Genomic DNA, 16,458 nt, shown 5'->3' on the forward strand with positions numbered 1-16,458 from the left:
ATGTAGTAAGTAAGCCTCCAAAGAACATATACTTGCTGTTTCTTATCTGAGGTCAAATTCTTTCAACTTCGATGATGCATATCACTAACATGTACTCTATCCACGTTATCTCTTTCACAGAGCTGTTAAAAGGTGTGTCCTCCCCATTCATGATACTCTGTTGCACCTGTGCTTGTGACCTGTCCCTTGTTTGATACAAATTCATTTTTTTTTCCGAGATCAAATAGTTCAAATGGTTTCCTTCTTGCTTTTGTCGTACAAGTATAAGTTGCTTTCATTTTTCTCACTTGCCACTAGTACAGTGATGCTAGGTTTGTAAAGCAGCCAACTCTTCTGGTGCTTGTGTGTTTAGTTTTGCTGCTTTAACCATTTGCAACAGGCAATTTGCAGATTTTAGTTACTGCAGTGTTGCAAGGGGTGATTTGCATAAAAACTTAGCAATACATTTAATTTTTTAAAATAAAAGCACTAGTAGTGGTCTTAAAACATTGCAAAAACTTTGCATTTGTTTAACAAAAGCAAATTTTGAAGTTGGAAGCATCAGTTGCTATACAGCAGTAACGATACTCATAAATAGCAAGCAGATTGTAAATGATCTCTAACTTTAAATGTCATGTGTTTCTACTCTACAAAGGTATAATGAAATGGAGAGCACTCATTAAATTTTTTATTATCAACTTGCAATCTGAAGTAACTGTGTAAACTGTTTCTGTGTCTTCCAGACTACATTTTATAAGATGAAGAACAGAAAGCAATGTGTTCAAGATACTGAGGATCAGAAGCATGAAGGCATGGAAGGTAAAGTCTGTGCGTGTGAAAATATTGGAGTATATTGTTCAGGTTCAAGCTGTGAAGGTCAAATTTTACATTTGCACTCTCAATTATCATGCTGCTTGTTTTGAAAGAAGTTCTATAAACATAACCACTATCTCATAATATTTTTCATTGTCCTGTGGGGTCCCCATATTATTTCCTGTCTCTTCTCTTTTTTTACTTGCTGAATTTTAGTAGCAAAACAAAAATGGTGATAACAATTGTTATTCAGAGAAAATAATTTAAAGTAAAATCCCTTGAAGAAGAGTTTATGCATTTTTGTATTCTGAAAACACTTTCTAACTTTAACAAAATCAGTCGCACTTTTTATTTAATGTACATGATTAGGTAAATATTTGAGGATATTCAGATTAAAATAATTCTATGACAGGAAAATTAAAATTAAGGTAAACCATGTGTATATAAGATAATGCATATAGAATATGCTGGTCTAATTTATTTCATGGAGAGAGTGCAAACACAGAAGGAGGAATAACTCAGGAAAACTATGTCTGAATGACTACATGGCCTACTACTCAGGAAACACTGTGATGCTTTCTTTATTGAAATAGGACTAGAGCTAACTTTCCTTCTTTTTAATGGCAAATACTAGCACAGTAGTCTATGAAATACATTGTATAGCTTTTTTCACCTGAAATACATTCTTTCAACTGCTCCTCTGGCCAGCTTCTTCACTGCATTAGACCTGAAAACTTACCTTGCTTGTAACTGCAGAAAAATTGTATCTTTTTACTGCTTTACTATTCAAATCTAGAAGGAGTTTTTTCAAAAACTGTCAAAAATTCTAAGTGTTAACATTAATAATACCAGGTGATGAAAACGAAGAAAACTGTTCCTGTTCTGCTTTGTTGTATGATGGCAACACGTGCCCCATCTGTCTGAACTGCCTTCTAGAGCAAGAGATTGGTTTTCCTGAGAACTGCAGTCATACCTTCTGCATGACTTGTATTCTTAAGTGGGCTGAGGTAAGACTGAGCACCAAGGTGTGTCTTTATTTTTCAGTGAAATCTATTGCATTTAATACTTACAGATGTTTTTTTAAGAAAGTTACAGATTCTGACTTTCCACAGAAGAGTTTCAATGTCCCCTTTATAAATAGATTGTAGAAAATTTTCTCCTTAGTGCAATAAAGTACTTTCTTTCACTAGGCAATCTGACTTAGTAATGGTTACTAGAGATTAGGGATCAGTAAACAAATTGGTGTTGACTGTTTGGAAGATTAGACAGTGTTATGTACATGCTGTAATATTGCAGTGTTATTAGCTTAATCATACTTTGTGTTATCCCTTATGCTGTTTGTCATAGTGTCAACTCTTAGGGCTGAGACCAATATGTGCTCATGTCAGTCTACAGAATGAGTCTGATAAAACCTTAGTTTTCATCTCAAAGGCTTGGTGCTATTCTGAATAAAAAAATTCATTTTAATTATATCTGTTGTTTGTTCTATGTCAATAACTTCATTGATAGTTCTGGAACTTAAAAGAAAAATTACTTGAACAAATCCTTTATGATCTTGTTCTGTTTAGTCCCTTTTCCCTCAGATATTTTATGCAATCATTGCATTAAGTCTAGTGTCTTTACTGTCCTGTAACTTTTTCAATTGTCAGTATAAAACACCAAATTAGTATTGCTTTTTACTGCAGGAGGTTGCTGCTTTTTGTCCTGCTTCTGCTTCTGTGAACTTGACTTTGTTGCTCATTTTAGTAGAGACCACTGCTTGGTTTCTTTGCAGTATCTTTCTTTTGAAGTAAATTATGATTTTGGTTGCAGTATATCCTTAAGAAAGTTGGTGTCACTTGTATGTATGTATATATGCAATATGCTTATTTATTGTGTGGCGTTTTTTTACTTGCTATATTTTTAACCTTAATTCTTGTGTTATTTGTTCCTGAAGGCAGACAGTAACATAAATCACTTTCTGAGGAATTTATATGAACTTCAGAGTAGTAAAAAAAAGGTTATTATATGAAACTTGCTTTAGATTCACAAACCAGATGATAAACAAAGTTTCCTGTCGCCATATTTTGCAATTGATTCATTGCAGTCATTTTATTTATGAGGGAACAGGAACTTCTCATCCACAATTTTACCCTGACTTCCTTAGCGTGTTGCTATAATGACAACTGAAAGGCACTAAATATTGACATGCACAGGGAAGCAGTACAGTGCATGGACAGCTTCCTGTTGGATTTGAGTTTGTTCACATTGTCATTAAGCCCAATGCGGAAGAGAAGTTTTCTTGTTCTGAAGAGGCAGATGAATGATATGACATTTTTCTTATCTTGTCAGTTTATTTTTTGTGCCAGAAGTGCTATCCAAGTAGAATAAAAGCGACTGCTCCTAAGAGTTGACAGGTAAAGTAGATGTGATGCCATAAAAATGGTGTGGGGGCATTTCAAAATCTACATAAGGCTGCTGCTGTTGCTTTTCATTAGTGATGTCTGATAAGTAAAACCTGCCAGGCTTCCTCTTCTGAGGTTACTTGTCAGTCGGGCCTGTTGAGTTCATGGAACTCCATTGCCTAATCTGGTAGTTTTAATTAAAAGTAAAGGGGCAAAAGAGGTGTTGAAAACTGGATGACAGATGTTCAGAAGCTTCAGCTGTGAGAAGCAGATGAGGTTTTTTAGATGGAAATGATAGAAACATAAGCATGTGGCTGTTTAAAGCGTGCTCATGCCATGTGCTTTTTGTCTGCTATTAATATTTAGTAACTAAATGTTTGTGTTCTTTTTTAAGAAGTGTTGCATAAGATTTAGCTTTCTCTGGTGGTTCTTGGTTGATCATAACTAGATAATTGACAAGTAGTCAAATTCAAGTCACTGAGTAATAAAGATGTAAAAATTATCTGCTGTTTAAAAGTGTGCTACAAATTCTAAAGATTAAGTATTTTTATTGAATACAAATAAATTGGTTTTAGAAACACTGTTTTCCTGTCTAAGTGCTGGAGAATAAGAAAATTGAGAATAAGATTATTGAATGAAATAGAAAAAAAAAAGAGGCTAATGTTCACATCAATCAACATGCTCTTTTGTATATCTGCAGTTGTGCTCCATACATTTAAAGGCTGTGTTCAAGTTAGATGTTTCCTCTGTTTTTCTGTGTTGGATCTGGACTTCAAAATATAACAGGAATATAACGGGAGAAACTACTTCTTTAAACTGTTGTTTTCAAATTGTACATAATCATCGTTCTTCTGAGAGTTTATGGCTTTTGTGTATAACTGTTTAGACTCTAATCAAAACCAGAGTAGTTTAGACAGATGGTAAGAGTTTGTTTACCATTCTGCTCCCTCTTCAATCTACAGGAGATTTTCCACATTGCAACTGCAGTCAGGTGTCCAGTGCCAGCATATCTTCTGTCTGCGGGCAGCAGCTGTAACACTTTGAAGATCTTACTTTTTAAGAAGTGAGAGAGTGTAGACACATGTGCACTTAAAAGCGATATATAAAAATGGCCCTTATTCCATGATGGGCTAAAAAGGGATAAAAAATTTGCTACTTAACAGGTCTACTGTATTAGATCCTGATGGATAAATGTGAGCATTTAGTTTCAGAATTAAGTAGCAATACAGTTTGGTGCTGTATTTCTTTCCCTTTGAGGAAATGTGTCTAACTGGCTAAAGAAAAGTGAGGAGGAAACCAAGAATCCCCACTAAGAAACTTGTCTTCAGATTAACTTTTTAAAATGCCCCTTGAATTGTTCTGCTCTCTTTGGCTATGTTTACTCTAGTTAATTGTGGCACCTGAGCGTATTGCTGTGCACTAAACTCAGTTGCCTCTACTATTAAACTCTCCTATGCTATTAGTCTGTTACCTTGTGTGCCTTTCCAGTCCAATTTGGGGGAGTGGGAGGGGGTCCAGTGGGCCATGGGGACCCCAGACAGGAGGGAGGGCGGACAGAGCAGTCCTGCTTGGAGGGTCGGGGATGGGCAGTGCGAGAGAAGTCCTGTAGTAAAATATGTCCATGGGCAGGATGGGCTCACTAGCCTTCTGGCAGTCATCCTCGGAGAAGGACAACTCTGATTCCAAACCCGGGCAGATGGAGCTCGCTTAGCCCTGTAAGGCCATCCATCTAAGAGAAGGACACGCTAATTAAACCTGCGTCCTGAGGACCTTGCTGCCACCGTCCAAGCTCGCTCGGCCCTGGCAGATGAACTTTAGGATTAAAGGGTGGGTCCAGTTTGCACATGCTGCATCTCACCTGAAAAATCCACTGTGCAGGCCCAAAGGTTATACCCACATTTGTAAAGCCCTGCAGCGATAGGCAAGGGACAAAACAGCAGGTGAAAGGTGCACTGGAAGCTGCAGACCCAACTCTGCATGCAGGCAGTTCAGGACATTGGTCGCCTGAGACTGACCCCAGAGATGACAGTCTCCTTCAGCAGCATCCTGAATGACCAAGCAGCCTTTTTCAAGGAGAGCGCTGCTTGCTCCACTCAGAGAGGGGCCTGTAGGAAAGGTGGCCTAACCAAAGCTCATCTCCACCCTTCACCCCGTTGGTTAACCGCGGCCAACGGGCATATCTCGCATTGGCCTCTTCAGCCACCAGTGCGCTTGTAGCAAATGTGGGTAGAGCCCTTCCCAAATCTTTGTACACAAAGCCTAACCATGATTGACTGTGTGCCTTTGGCCATGCTAACCAGTGCTCTCCCAAGCACTGCTGGGCAGCACTTGGTTGGCAGACTATTGGGGGCCGTTTTGGTTAGGCACCTGAAGATTAACATAAATGTCCCTCATCCTGGGCCAGCTGTCAACCACTTCTGTAAATGGACATGGTGTAATTTACTAATGAAGACTTTCAAACTTGAGGCTTTGTATTTTTGTATTTTGTATTTTAGTGAGGCTATGTTAGAAGATCATAAAAAGTAAAAGGCACTGAATCTGGAGCTGAGGTTATTGGGCAAGGCCTTCAGTGGGAAAGTGGAAGGACAGTGTAAGTGAAGAGTTACTTTCAGTATAAAGAACATGTACATGATAAAATTGTTCTGCCCACATACCAGAGAGGAAGCTTTGGCTATTTCTGTGTGTAGAAAAAAAAGAGGGGGAGGAAGAAATCAACAACAAAAATCCCCTATCTGGAGTTTTCAAAAACCATGGGTACAGTTGTTTTACACCAAGGGAAGTAATTACATTAATGTATTTCTCTTGTCTGTAATATCACAAGTAGATTAAAACTAGTTGGGTTAAAACTAAATTTTTGAACTTTTATTTTTTCTGATAAACTTGTGTTTCAATGAGTAAGCACATATGTTCTAGATTATAATAATTGGTTCTGAAAGGTTTTAGGTAACGCTAATGCAAAGGGAAGTTAATTAAGCATCTATGGCAAACATGCACAAAGTAGCTGAAAACAGCTCATCTAAGAAAATTGTATGCATTAGATGAAAACTCTCTACTTTTGTTTTGTATTCTATTCAAAGAAAACAGTGTTAAAGTAGAGACAGTAAACTTTTACTTTTCTGTAGGCTTTTTAACTTCCCTTCTGTTCTTCAGAGTGCTAATAAATGTACTGGAGATTTCTTTCCTTGCTTCTCTGTTAATTTTTCTTATGAACCATCATGAGAGAAGAGTGTTAAAAGTACAAATTCAGTGTTGTCTGCATTATTACAATGTTTGTGTAAGAGACATTGATTTCAGTGATCCTCACCTACCAAGCTTATTTCTCTCATGCTCTGGTCCTGGTTTCACTCATTCATTTTTCCTCATCTGGAGGATTTGAAAGTGGAGTATATACAGCCATGAATTCTCCAAAGTATTGGAGCATATTCAGGTAGGCCCTGCATATACACTGCACATGTGTATTTTTCTGAGGGTAAGGAGAGTTTACCTGTATGATAACTGGGATTTTTAAAGTGTATTCTTTCTAATCTGAATTCCTTCTGTCCTAAAGGATATAGGAAGGAAAGAGCTGATGTGGCAACAATCTCCACAGTGATCTGCAGTGCAGATTAATGAACTAAACATACATAAATGAACTAAACGTACATTGTGTTCAAAGAAACACAACCTAAAAAACCAAAAATAGCAATGGAAAAAACCTTATTGTTCAAGTGTATCCAAGGGGATATATACACAGACAGTACATCTGAGAAGTGATGTACAGAAAAACTGTATTAATCAAATTCTTTCAGTGCAAAAGTCTGTATGAGTGTTTTTTAGTTTGACTTCAGTTCTTCCATGTCACTGTATTGACACATTGGCACTATTGGAACTTGTCAACATTTTATGGCAGTTTTGAATTGGAACTTAAGAGCTAGCCAACTGTGTGATGTAGGTAGAGAGAAGAGAGCTGTTTAGACTTATAACTAGGTAGTCTGCTGACGAGGTGTTAAGACAGTAACCTCTTCTTATGCACTCTGTGTCTTTACTATCCATGAATGATATTTTGCCCCCCCTCAAAAAAAACCTCTTGTCAGAAATAGGGCTTTCCTAAAGCATAACTACAAAACCTTTAAATGTACCTGCTTTTTAGAAGTAGACTGGAAGAAAGTAATCTTGAGGTTTTTACATGCTTCTAGAAAACAGTGCATTTTTTTATATCTTTTTTCTTTCATCAAAATGTGGAGAGGTGCTTGTCACTACATTTGGTGTAGTGGTCTCCCTTTTCACTGAAGTTGGAATTGTGGGCATTTTATGAGATAGAGTGAAATATACAGACATTGCTTTTACAGTTTAAACCCCTCACCTTTAAGCCTGAATTTAGTTATGAGAATCTGGTATTGTTTGTGTTGTTCAACAGGTTAAGTAATAAAAAAGCAGTAAGAGTGCAGGATCATATTTCTTTTTGGATCAGCTTTTCAATACAGTCGTTGATGAACAGACTTTATTGTGGGCCACTTGAAGAAAAAAAATTAGGGGGAGGATTTACTGCAGCAACTTGAATTCCATACTCGCATCTTGTTACCTCATAACGTGGAGCTTGATGAGATGGGAATATCTGCCAAAGTTATTTTATGTTACTGAAAATTCCCAGCTGGAGTATAGTAACTGCTTTTGCCTTCTTTACTTTGCTCAAATACTGTTTGAAGTGATGCAGTTAAAGTAAGGGACAATTACTCCTTGAGTTTAGAGAGCACAGTTTTGTGGTGCTGAAGCAGTTACAGGAATATTGAAATTAAGTTATGCCTGTGGAGCTAAAGGAAGATTTTTTTTCTAGAAGGCCATAAAAACCAAATAAAATACTTTGAAATTATTTTTTTGAAAACTTAAGAACGAACACACACGTACTCATGGATAGCTTTTCAGGGCTTGCAGATTTTTGTGAACGTTTAAATATTTTATCTAGTGAATTCTCCAGATATCACAGGATAGATGAAATCACTACGGAGTGTTCAGTTTTAACATGAAAAACGAGTAGTTTCATATGGAGAGTAAACAATCAAAGACATTTTGAAGTGTGCTGAGCTGCTATTTTTCCAAGAAAAGAACTGTTGGGAAGAAAAGCAAAGCAAGTCACAAATACCAGCTGTGAGGTTCTAAAGATATTGTTGATTACATTACATTAAATGTTCTGATTTATAACGCTATGCATGGCGCTGTGGTTCTTCTGAGATTGTGACACATTTCACATCTTTTCTCCCTTGTGTATAATAAAAGTGATAGTTGCTCCTTGGACTAGTTCTATCTCACCTTTTTTTTTATTGTTTTAAATATTTTCCCCAAAAAGGATAGTCTACATTCAGTGTTACTTAGGATACTACCTAAAGAGGAGAAGCCTCAGAAGAGAGGAATTTCTACCTTGTCTTTTATGAGGAAGGCTCAACACTGAACCAGGTTCTCAAAAAAGATAAGAGATGAGTAAAAGACCACCACTCCTCATAACTGCTTCTTGTAATAAATGTAGTTAACTTTTTTTACCTTTACTCCTTTCTGTGGCAATACAAATCCGTCTTGCTGTTGGGAAAATGGAACAGAGAAGTTTGGTTTGTCTTTTTCCATTTAAAAGGTTGGGTTTTATTTGTTAGCAGACAGGTGAGAGCTAATGCATGTTTAGACAGAAGCAATCTTTAATTTTCTGTGGGGTACCCGACACTTGTACTCCCCTGAAGAGCCTGAGGGTGCACATGCAAGTGTCCTGAGTTTACTAGAATTTCTTTGTGATAATGTTGCGAACTTACAGATAATGCTGAGGCTATAAAAAGCAATTGAGTAGGAGTGGAAAGAGCATGTGATGTTTCTGAGTATATCTGAACCTAATGGTAGGTTTTGACTCTTCCAAAATGTCTCCTGCCTTTCCACTACTGTATATGACTGTATTTAGTTGTTAAACATTTATCCAGAAAAACTGAACATTGAACATTTTTCTGGTGGAGCAAAAACACTTGTTATTTGGACTGCTGCTAGTAACACTTATTATTCTGTGATTATTCATTGCAATGAATAAACCTAAATTACTGTGTCTTAAACTTGGGAACATAACTTGACATTCATGTGTAAATTCAATGTAGAGATTGTATTCTTGGATAAACTTTTCAGCTGAGGTAAATCCTGAAATGAGAATGAAAATGGCTAAGCAAATTAACTTCCTCCTACCTATCTTTTACAGTCTAGTATATCTAAAAATCAAAGTATGTACCTTGAAGTTTGCAGCTGATTCAGCAGCTACAGTGCATTCATTGCATGTTATCAAATATCCCAGCTGAACGATACTGCACTGCTATGTTACTGTGAGTTAGGTTTACCTTGACTACAGGACAAAAACTGTCTTCATGATCTGAGTCCTTAGGGAAGTGTCTTAATAACCCAATATGCTTTTCTTAGCCAGGGCCATGACATTGCTAAGAGCAATGGTATTCCCCAAAAAGGAAGGCTTTTAGTTAGGATAAAATGTCAGAGCATCAAAAGGATAGGTAATGGTTTTGACTTACATTCTTGTTCAACAACTTGTTCATGATACTACTCTTGGAGCCTTTTTCTTGTTTTGTGTGATTATTTTTTTTTAAATCAGTCTAATTTGGTTCTGTCTACTTCAGTTGAAATCAGAAGCTCAGAAACTTCCTGATTGCTTGATGTTTGGGGGCTGGTAGGTGAAAAAGAAGTTGAGCACTGTTTGAAATGGAGAAAAGAATAGAATTAACTGGAAAATTAGAAACCTTGATGAAATGACAAGACTGCAATTCACCACTGAATTTCAGGACAGAGTTCCTATACAGGTTTCTCACAGCTGCTTGTGCAATTCTAATACTGCATCTTGCTTGCATAAATAAAAATACCCTGAATAGCTCTCTGAAGTGCAGATATGTGCTTCTTAAGGGCATACAATTCATATAGTGGTTCTTGTTCAGCAAGTGAATTGGGGCTGGAGGCTGGCTGTGTGTTTTGGTTTTTTTCTTTGTTTTAGAAGTGTTTTGAACTGAGCCTCTGAAGGCCAGCGGAATTAAGGGGGGTAAGGGGGTAATAAATAAAAAGGTGTAATAATGATAAGAAAAACCAACAAAGAACCACCCCTCCACCAAACACATGTCTGGAATTAAAATGAATAAACAGTTCTCTCAGTTCTCTCACAGGAAAAAAATCATACCCAATATGGATTTTTCTGAAAGCTGATTCCCTACATGATCCAGTTGAGTGGAGCTTCAGTTGAAGCTTCCCTATTCCATGGTTAATAATGTTTTATTGTTTTCTGTGTTCGTGTGTTTTATCTGATGTAGTGTGGCCTCAATAAAAGGGCATTTAGGTGATAAGGGAAAAACAATAAATCTCTGTTTCCATCAAACTAGGGTAAAATAGCCTTCAGTTCCCTTTTCTTGCAAAATGATTTGTAAAACTGTAGTTGTGTTACACGTTGGGATCTGTTCTCTTGTCTGACTGCAGAAAAAGAGATATGGTATGGTCAAATAGACAAGCAAGATGAGGGAAGGTGTTGCCCTGTTTGCTTTTAACCTTACCAGTTTTGTGTTTTGGGGGATACACAACCCAACACACTTTCAGTTGAAAATAAAATTAAGAAAATAAACTTAAGAACAGTAAGAAATGAAGTCATGCTTTTCAGCGTGTTATCAACATTAATCTTATATTGAATCCAAAGCGCTGTATCAGCTACGGATTAAAAATTAATTCTATCCCAGCCAAAATCAGGACACGTATTGGTATAAAATCAGTTACCTAAAAAGCATTAAAAAATGAAAAAATGCAGGTAGCTTGATGTAAAATGCTTTCCTTTTTTGAACACAACTTCTGTGTTACATTCTTGTTTCCTTTAGATTTTCCCCCAAGGAGCAAGCTGCTTATATGAAACAAAATACTGAGTGTATGGATTATGTGTTCAAATGCATTCTTACTGTGAACAAGTTGTGATTTTGCGTGCTTCTGTAAGCTACTATAATAGCAAATATAAGTATAGAAAAGTAAGACTTCTCTTAGTTACAAATTTTGTAATTACAAAAATAATTTTTCAGACACAGGCTTCGTGTCCTATCGATCGCAGACCCTTTCAAGCAGTGTGCAGGCTGGATGCATTGGACAAACAGATAAAGGTATTTTCCAGACTTATTTTCTTAAATAACTTCAGCTGTAGGAGCATCAGAGTTATGCTAAAGCCTTTTATTCATACATCTTGTGTTAAATAGGCTTTAATAAAAAAATAATTTTTGTTTTAATGCTTCTGTTACATATTTGAACCTAGGAATTATCCTTAACTATTTTTTCAAAGCAAGTATTTACAGTAGTAATAACAATCATAAAGCTGCTGTTGCTACTTTCTAGTATCTTTGAACCTTCCTGATATATCCAAGAATAAAAGTATAGTAGTTGGTCTCAAAGTGTTTTTTAAACTAGGTTTTGTAAATGCTATACCAATTATCGTGCAATACTGCCTTCTTTTTTAGCTGAGGTGAATCTTCTATGTTCACAGCCTCCAGTTCCCAGACAAAATCACATGAAGGCAAGAGGAATCAATTAATGCTGAGCCTTGTTTGACCTAAATATCTGAATTTTTTCAGCTTTCAATTCTTCTGAATAAAACTGATATGAAGAATAGTTTATCAAGTAGCAAAATAAAACTTCTAATAGATGATCTTGAAAATATTTATATAAAGATGCTGATAATTCTGTGTACAATTTTGAAATTTTGTGGTGAAATTATGGTTATAAGTAGTAGTTCATGAGCTGCTGGTTTTGCATTTTGTGATGTTTAGAAAACAGGCTCTTGCTACCCATTTCTTTTGATTGTCGAGGTCCGGGTAGTCACCTGTAAAGACACCATCCTGGCAATCACAATCAGATGCTTCCTTCTCATAGAAAACTATGCTTGAATGTTTTATCTTTGTTTCTAAAGAATCAAGGAAGCAGCTGAAATAGGGTAAACTGAAGTCTACATTTGGAAGAGTGCAAAGGCTGTATCAAAACATAGTTCAAAAGGTTCTCTGTTCGCAGAACTGCAGTTTAAACAGGTGAGCAGAAAAGAAGGGTCCTGCTCTGAAAAAGAGCCAGTGGAGCAGTAGGGATAGGGGGAATGTGTACCCAGAAATGCAGACACCGTGGTCAGCATCATCAGCGGCGCTATCAGGACATTGGCAGCTTTCCCTTTGTGATATTCAGAATTAGAATGCTAGTAACTTAAGGAGTTGTGTAGAAAGCTGAGTTTTGAGAATGAGGAAATACCAAGTATCTAATGGAAACAATTGCAGTGTAACCATTGAAGGAACTTTGTAGTATGAAATAAAAATTGTATTGCTTTCTTAGAATTTTTAAGGTGTGGAACCCCAGTATTGTATAAAATCCAGAAATTATTTTACCCTAGAGGAGAATTTGATGTGTTTTAATTATGAGAAAGCGTGTGAAGTTGAGTGGTAGTTCAGCATTTTCCCTGTGTCTTCTGAGCAACAAACTTAGTTTAAAAAACTTAGCTTACAGATTCTCAGTGAAAGATAGTGAATAGCTTTGGGATACTTGCTGTGGTAGTCTGAATGGATTCTTTTGGTTTTCTGAAATTAGTATGTGTCTCCAGGCGTTGCCAGTAATGTATCAAGATGTAGGGGTTTTTCCATTTCATGAAAAACAAATGAAAAAAGAGTCTCCAAACAGTGAAATCAAAATAGTAAGATTTGAAATGGTTTCTAGTCCTTCTGTTTGAGCTCATTTTCTGTGTAGACTGGAAGAGTCTTTGAGTGAATTTAAAGCCCATGTATAGTGAGATTTTAGATTGGATTGACTTTATTTTACAATACAGGTTCAGATTAAAAAACAGCAAAGGAGGAAGGAAGAAGAAGAAGAAGAAACCTGTGCCTGCAATAAGGAAACTTATAGCCATATGAAGATAAGAAGTTTTGTGAGGTTGGTCATCCATGTAGTTTCAAGCATTTGAATTGGAATATTCAAAATGTATAAAGTAACCTGGTTTAAAATGTACAGCCTCAAAATTTTTATTTTAAAATAGCTTAATTTTCATCAGCGGTAGTTGAGCTTTACTTTTATCGTAGCTATAATTCCCACCTGAATACTTCAAATAGCAAGCAATAAGTAAAGGGCAATGTATATCTTGCATTGAGCTCTGTGAAAGTTGCATTTTTCAAGCAATTCTGACAAATTTCATATTAATTTGAAATAATATTATATGGCTTTGATTATTTAAACAAATATCGCTTTTTCTTTCATGTTATCATAAGCCTTGCTAGCATTCCTCTACAACTATAAAACATAGTTGTAATGAAGAACTAATTTTATTCTAGTGGGTGTGAGAGGGAACAGTAGAAATAACACTTCTGTTGTGAGAATCTTATCAATCACATTTGCTGCATTGTATAAGGGGAAGCTCAGGATTACATAGCTGAATTTCACTAAATAGTGCTAATCTAATGTCAGTCTTTATTGGAATGGATGAAATATACAGAGTTCTTGAGATTTAATGTGAAGCAGACTTCACTACAGAAAAGAAAATAAATAAATTTCACTATTATGAATCATCATTGATTTTGGTATTCTTAAAAGTGCTTAGGGAAGCAGGTTATAACGTGTTTCACATGTTGTCATGAAATCAAGCAAAACTGAGTATTCAGATTTAATACACGATATTAACTTTTGTGTAAATAGGTTTTCCTCTGTTTTTTCTATCTGTAAGCTTTTTGAAGCGCTGTAGCTTTTAATATATGGAAGATGACATTCGTCATACAAGTTCAGGTTTTAATAGCAGTTAGAACTTGGTTTATGTGCGCAAAATAAAAATTTCATAAAATAGGAGCAGATTTTGTTTGGGTGTTTGAAGTGTTACCTTAAATATGCCCAGAAATAACTTTTGTAATATCTTATGTTGATCCTGCAGAAGAGCTGTATGTCCAAACAGAGGGCTATTAACAGCAAAATTAAGCAAAGTTGTGACGAAAAAATACAGTAAGTTGGTATTTGTCTTCCATTTGCTAGAATTACTGTGTTTTATTTGCTAGAATTTGGCTGTCTTTTTTTAAGGAACTCTAGAATTTCTTTTCTTGATGCACCAGTTTAATTTTTTTTAATTGCTTACATTTGTATATAAAACCCAAGTACCTAGTAATAGAAGTGTGGAACTTTTAGAACGGAATTGCTGTGTGTGAAACTCATGTTCTTATTTTACTGGGAAACTGCCTCTTCGATTTCAGTCACAAGTGAAATGGATTTGGTTTCAGCCTCAAGTCATTTTCTGCATCAAGCAGTTGGGAACAGCTAATGACTAGGCTTTATTCACAGGAAGCTTTTTGGTGAGAGTTCAGACACGAGCAGCACTTAGCTGTATTTTGGAGCTGCCATTTTGAGGGGTTTACTTAATAGGTAGTTTGCTAAGTCTGTTCCTAACTTAGGAAAGTAAGCAAATATCTGAAGAGGTAAAAACTGCTTGATATCTAAAAAGCTATTGTGAAGGTGTGTGCATTTTCATTTTACTCAGTTTGTATCTAAACATTGTAAATGCACTTGAGATACACATTTTCATTAACCTCCCATTGCAATAATGATTTTAACAATCAATCAAGAGCTAATATTCTAAAGTTAAGAGCAAAATTTTGTTCCTTATTCCACACAGGTAATATTTTGTATGACAAACGAAACAAGAAAGCTTTGTCTGGGAAGATAAATAAGGTTAGTTCTGATAATGAAACATTTGTAAATGCCTTCTTTCATTAAAACATTTTTAAGACTACCTTTCTGCTTATTTTTAAGGTTAACTTCTATTTGTTAATTTCAGTATAATTCAAACTTTGTTATTTTGTCTCTTTTTGTCTTGAGGTAATTACAAAATAGTGTTAGGTTATACAAGCTTATTTCTCATACTAAATTTAGTTTTGTGGTGATAAATATTTTCATTTAGATTAGGATGTTACATTGTAAGATCCTGAATCCTGTTTTTATCTATCTTCATCAAAGGAAGATGATTTCAGCTACAAGCTGTCAGCCAAACACCACTATATGAAGGTTTTCATTATTTACATGAAAATACATAGATGTAATTAACTAAGTAATTTGTTATGTGAATAAGCAATGGACATTATAATTTGCATCAAGTTGGGTTTTTTTAATTTGAGATTACTGACAAGATTGTTTGTCTTTCCAGGTTTCTTGTTTAGTTCATAAATTTTAGCCTATAAACACAGGATTACAAAGATGCCAAAGTTATAAGGAGCTGTAAAGGCTCTCGTTTCATTTCTACCATCCCTCCTTTCAAAAATACTTTGTGTCTCTGGGACACAAGTTTTTGATCAGTGGTTTCTTACTCACAGTTGTACCACTATATGTATTTGCATGAAATAGTTTTAGGCCATAAATTTAATTCTGAAGTGTAAATGCCATCATTCTCTGTCATTCTGTCTTACATGAAGTCTGAAAATTTGGAGGAAAAACTGTGTTTGGGTCTCTGCTTTGCCTACTGCCTTGCTTCATGCAGTGTAGGGGCTGAGTTATCACTTTTATTTGGCACTTATTACACCATAGTTCTCAGGGATATGTTTAGCTCCAGTTTTCCGCTTCTAAGTCAGATATTTAGAAATTTTGGTTCTGTTATCATGTAAACTTAAAGGTACCTTTCAGAGGGTTTGAACTGGAAAGATAGGGCTTAATGGTAGATCAACCTCTAATTTAACTTCATGGTTTAAATATGAATGCTTTCATATTTAGTTTCACTGATTTGTTGTGAAGTATTTAATAGCATTAATATCTCAAATGGTACCTTGTTGCAAAAAAAAAAAGTGCATAAACAAAAGGAGAACCATTAAAAACCTTCAGGAGGAGGTACAGGGCTCAATTATCCAAGAAATATTCAAAATTTAAAAGAATTTAAAAGAAAGCACTGATGTACTAACATCTGCTTCATAAGGACATTTGTAGAACATCTGGATAGCTTTTTTAGATGGAGGGAGAAATGTTAATGTTCCAAATTCATAGTATTCTTGAAATAAAACTTAAACCCAACAATTTTTTTAGGCAAAACTTAAAATTTGCACATTGATAGGGCACGTTCCCAGCAAAAGCAGCTCTCTGTGCCACAGTTTGATGCAGCATATGGATAATGACTGCATATTGAGACACATATTTATATATATCCAATTAAGAAGTTTATTTTTCTTTTTACCGAACGAAAATTATGGCAAGAGCCTAAGTTCCTGTTTTAAAATACCAGTCATAGCGAGTGAACAGGAATGTTTTAGTCAGATTTGAGGTGGCA

At 35.7% G+C, this 16,458-nt stretch overlaps 1 protein-coding gene across 2 annotated transcripts in view; it reads left to right on the forward strand.

Moving 5' to 3' along the window:
* Positions 1-16,458, forward strand: part of SCAF11 (SR-related CTD associated factor 11) — a 49,038-nt gene that overhangs the window by 14,636 nt on the left and 17,944 nt on the right. For both annotated transcript variants that reach the window (XM_051795742.1, XM_051795741.1), the window contains exons 2-7: positions 723-798; positions 1,645-1,799; positions 11,231-11,308; positions 13,003-13,106; positions 14,092-14,159; positions 14,824-14,879. In XM_051795742.1, coding sequence (XP_051651702.1) covers positions 738-798; positions 1,645-1,799; positions 11,231-11,308; positions 13,003-13,106; positions 14,092-14,159; positions 14,824-14,879 — 522 coding nt within the window. In that variant the 5' untranslated portion in view covers positions 723-737. The remainder of the gene's footprint in view (positions 1-722; positions 799-1,644; positions 1,800-11,230; positions 11,309-13,002; positions 13,107-14,091; positions 14,160-14,823; positions 14,880-16,458) is intronic.

This window comes from Manacus candei, unplaced genomic scaffold (assembly GCF_025592945.1).
Source record: "Manacus candei isolate 608988 ecotype Guabito, Panama unplaced genomic scaffold, ASM2559294v1 h1tg000043l, whole genome shotgun sequence".
Taxonomy (NCBI): Eukaryota; Metazoa; Chordata; class Aves; order Passeriformes; family Pipridae; genus Manacus; species Manacus candei.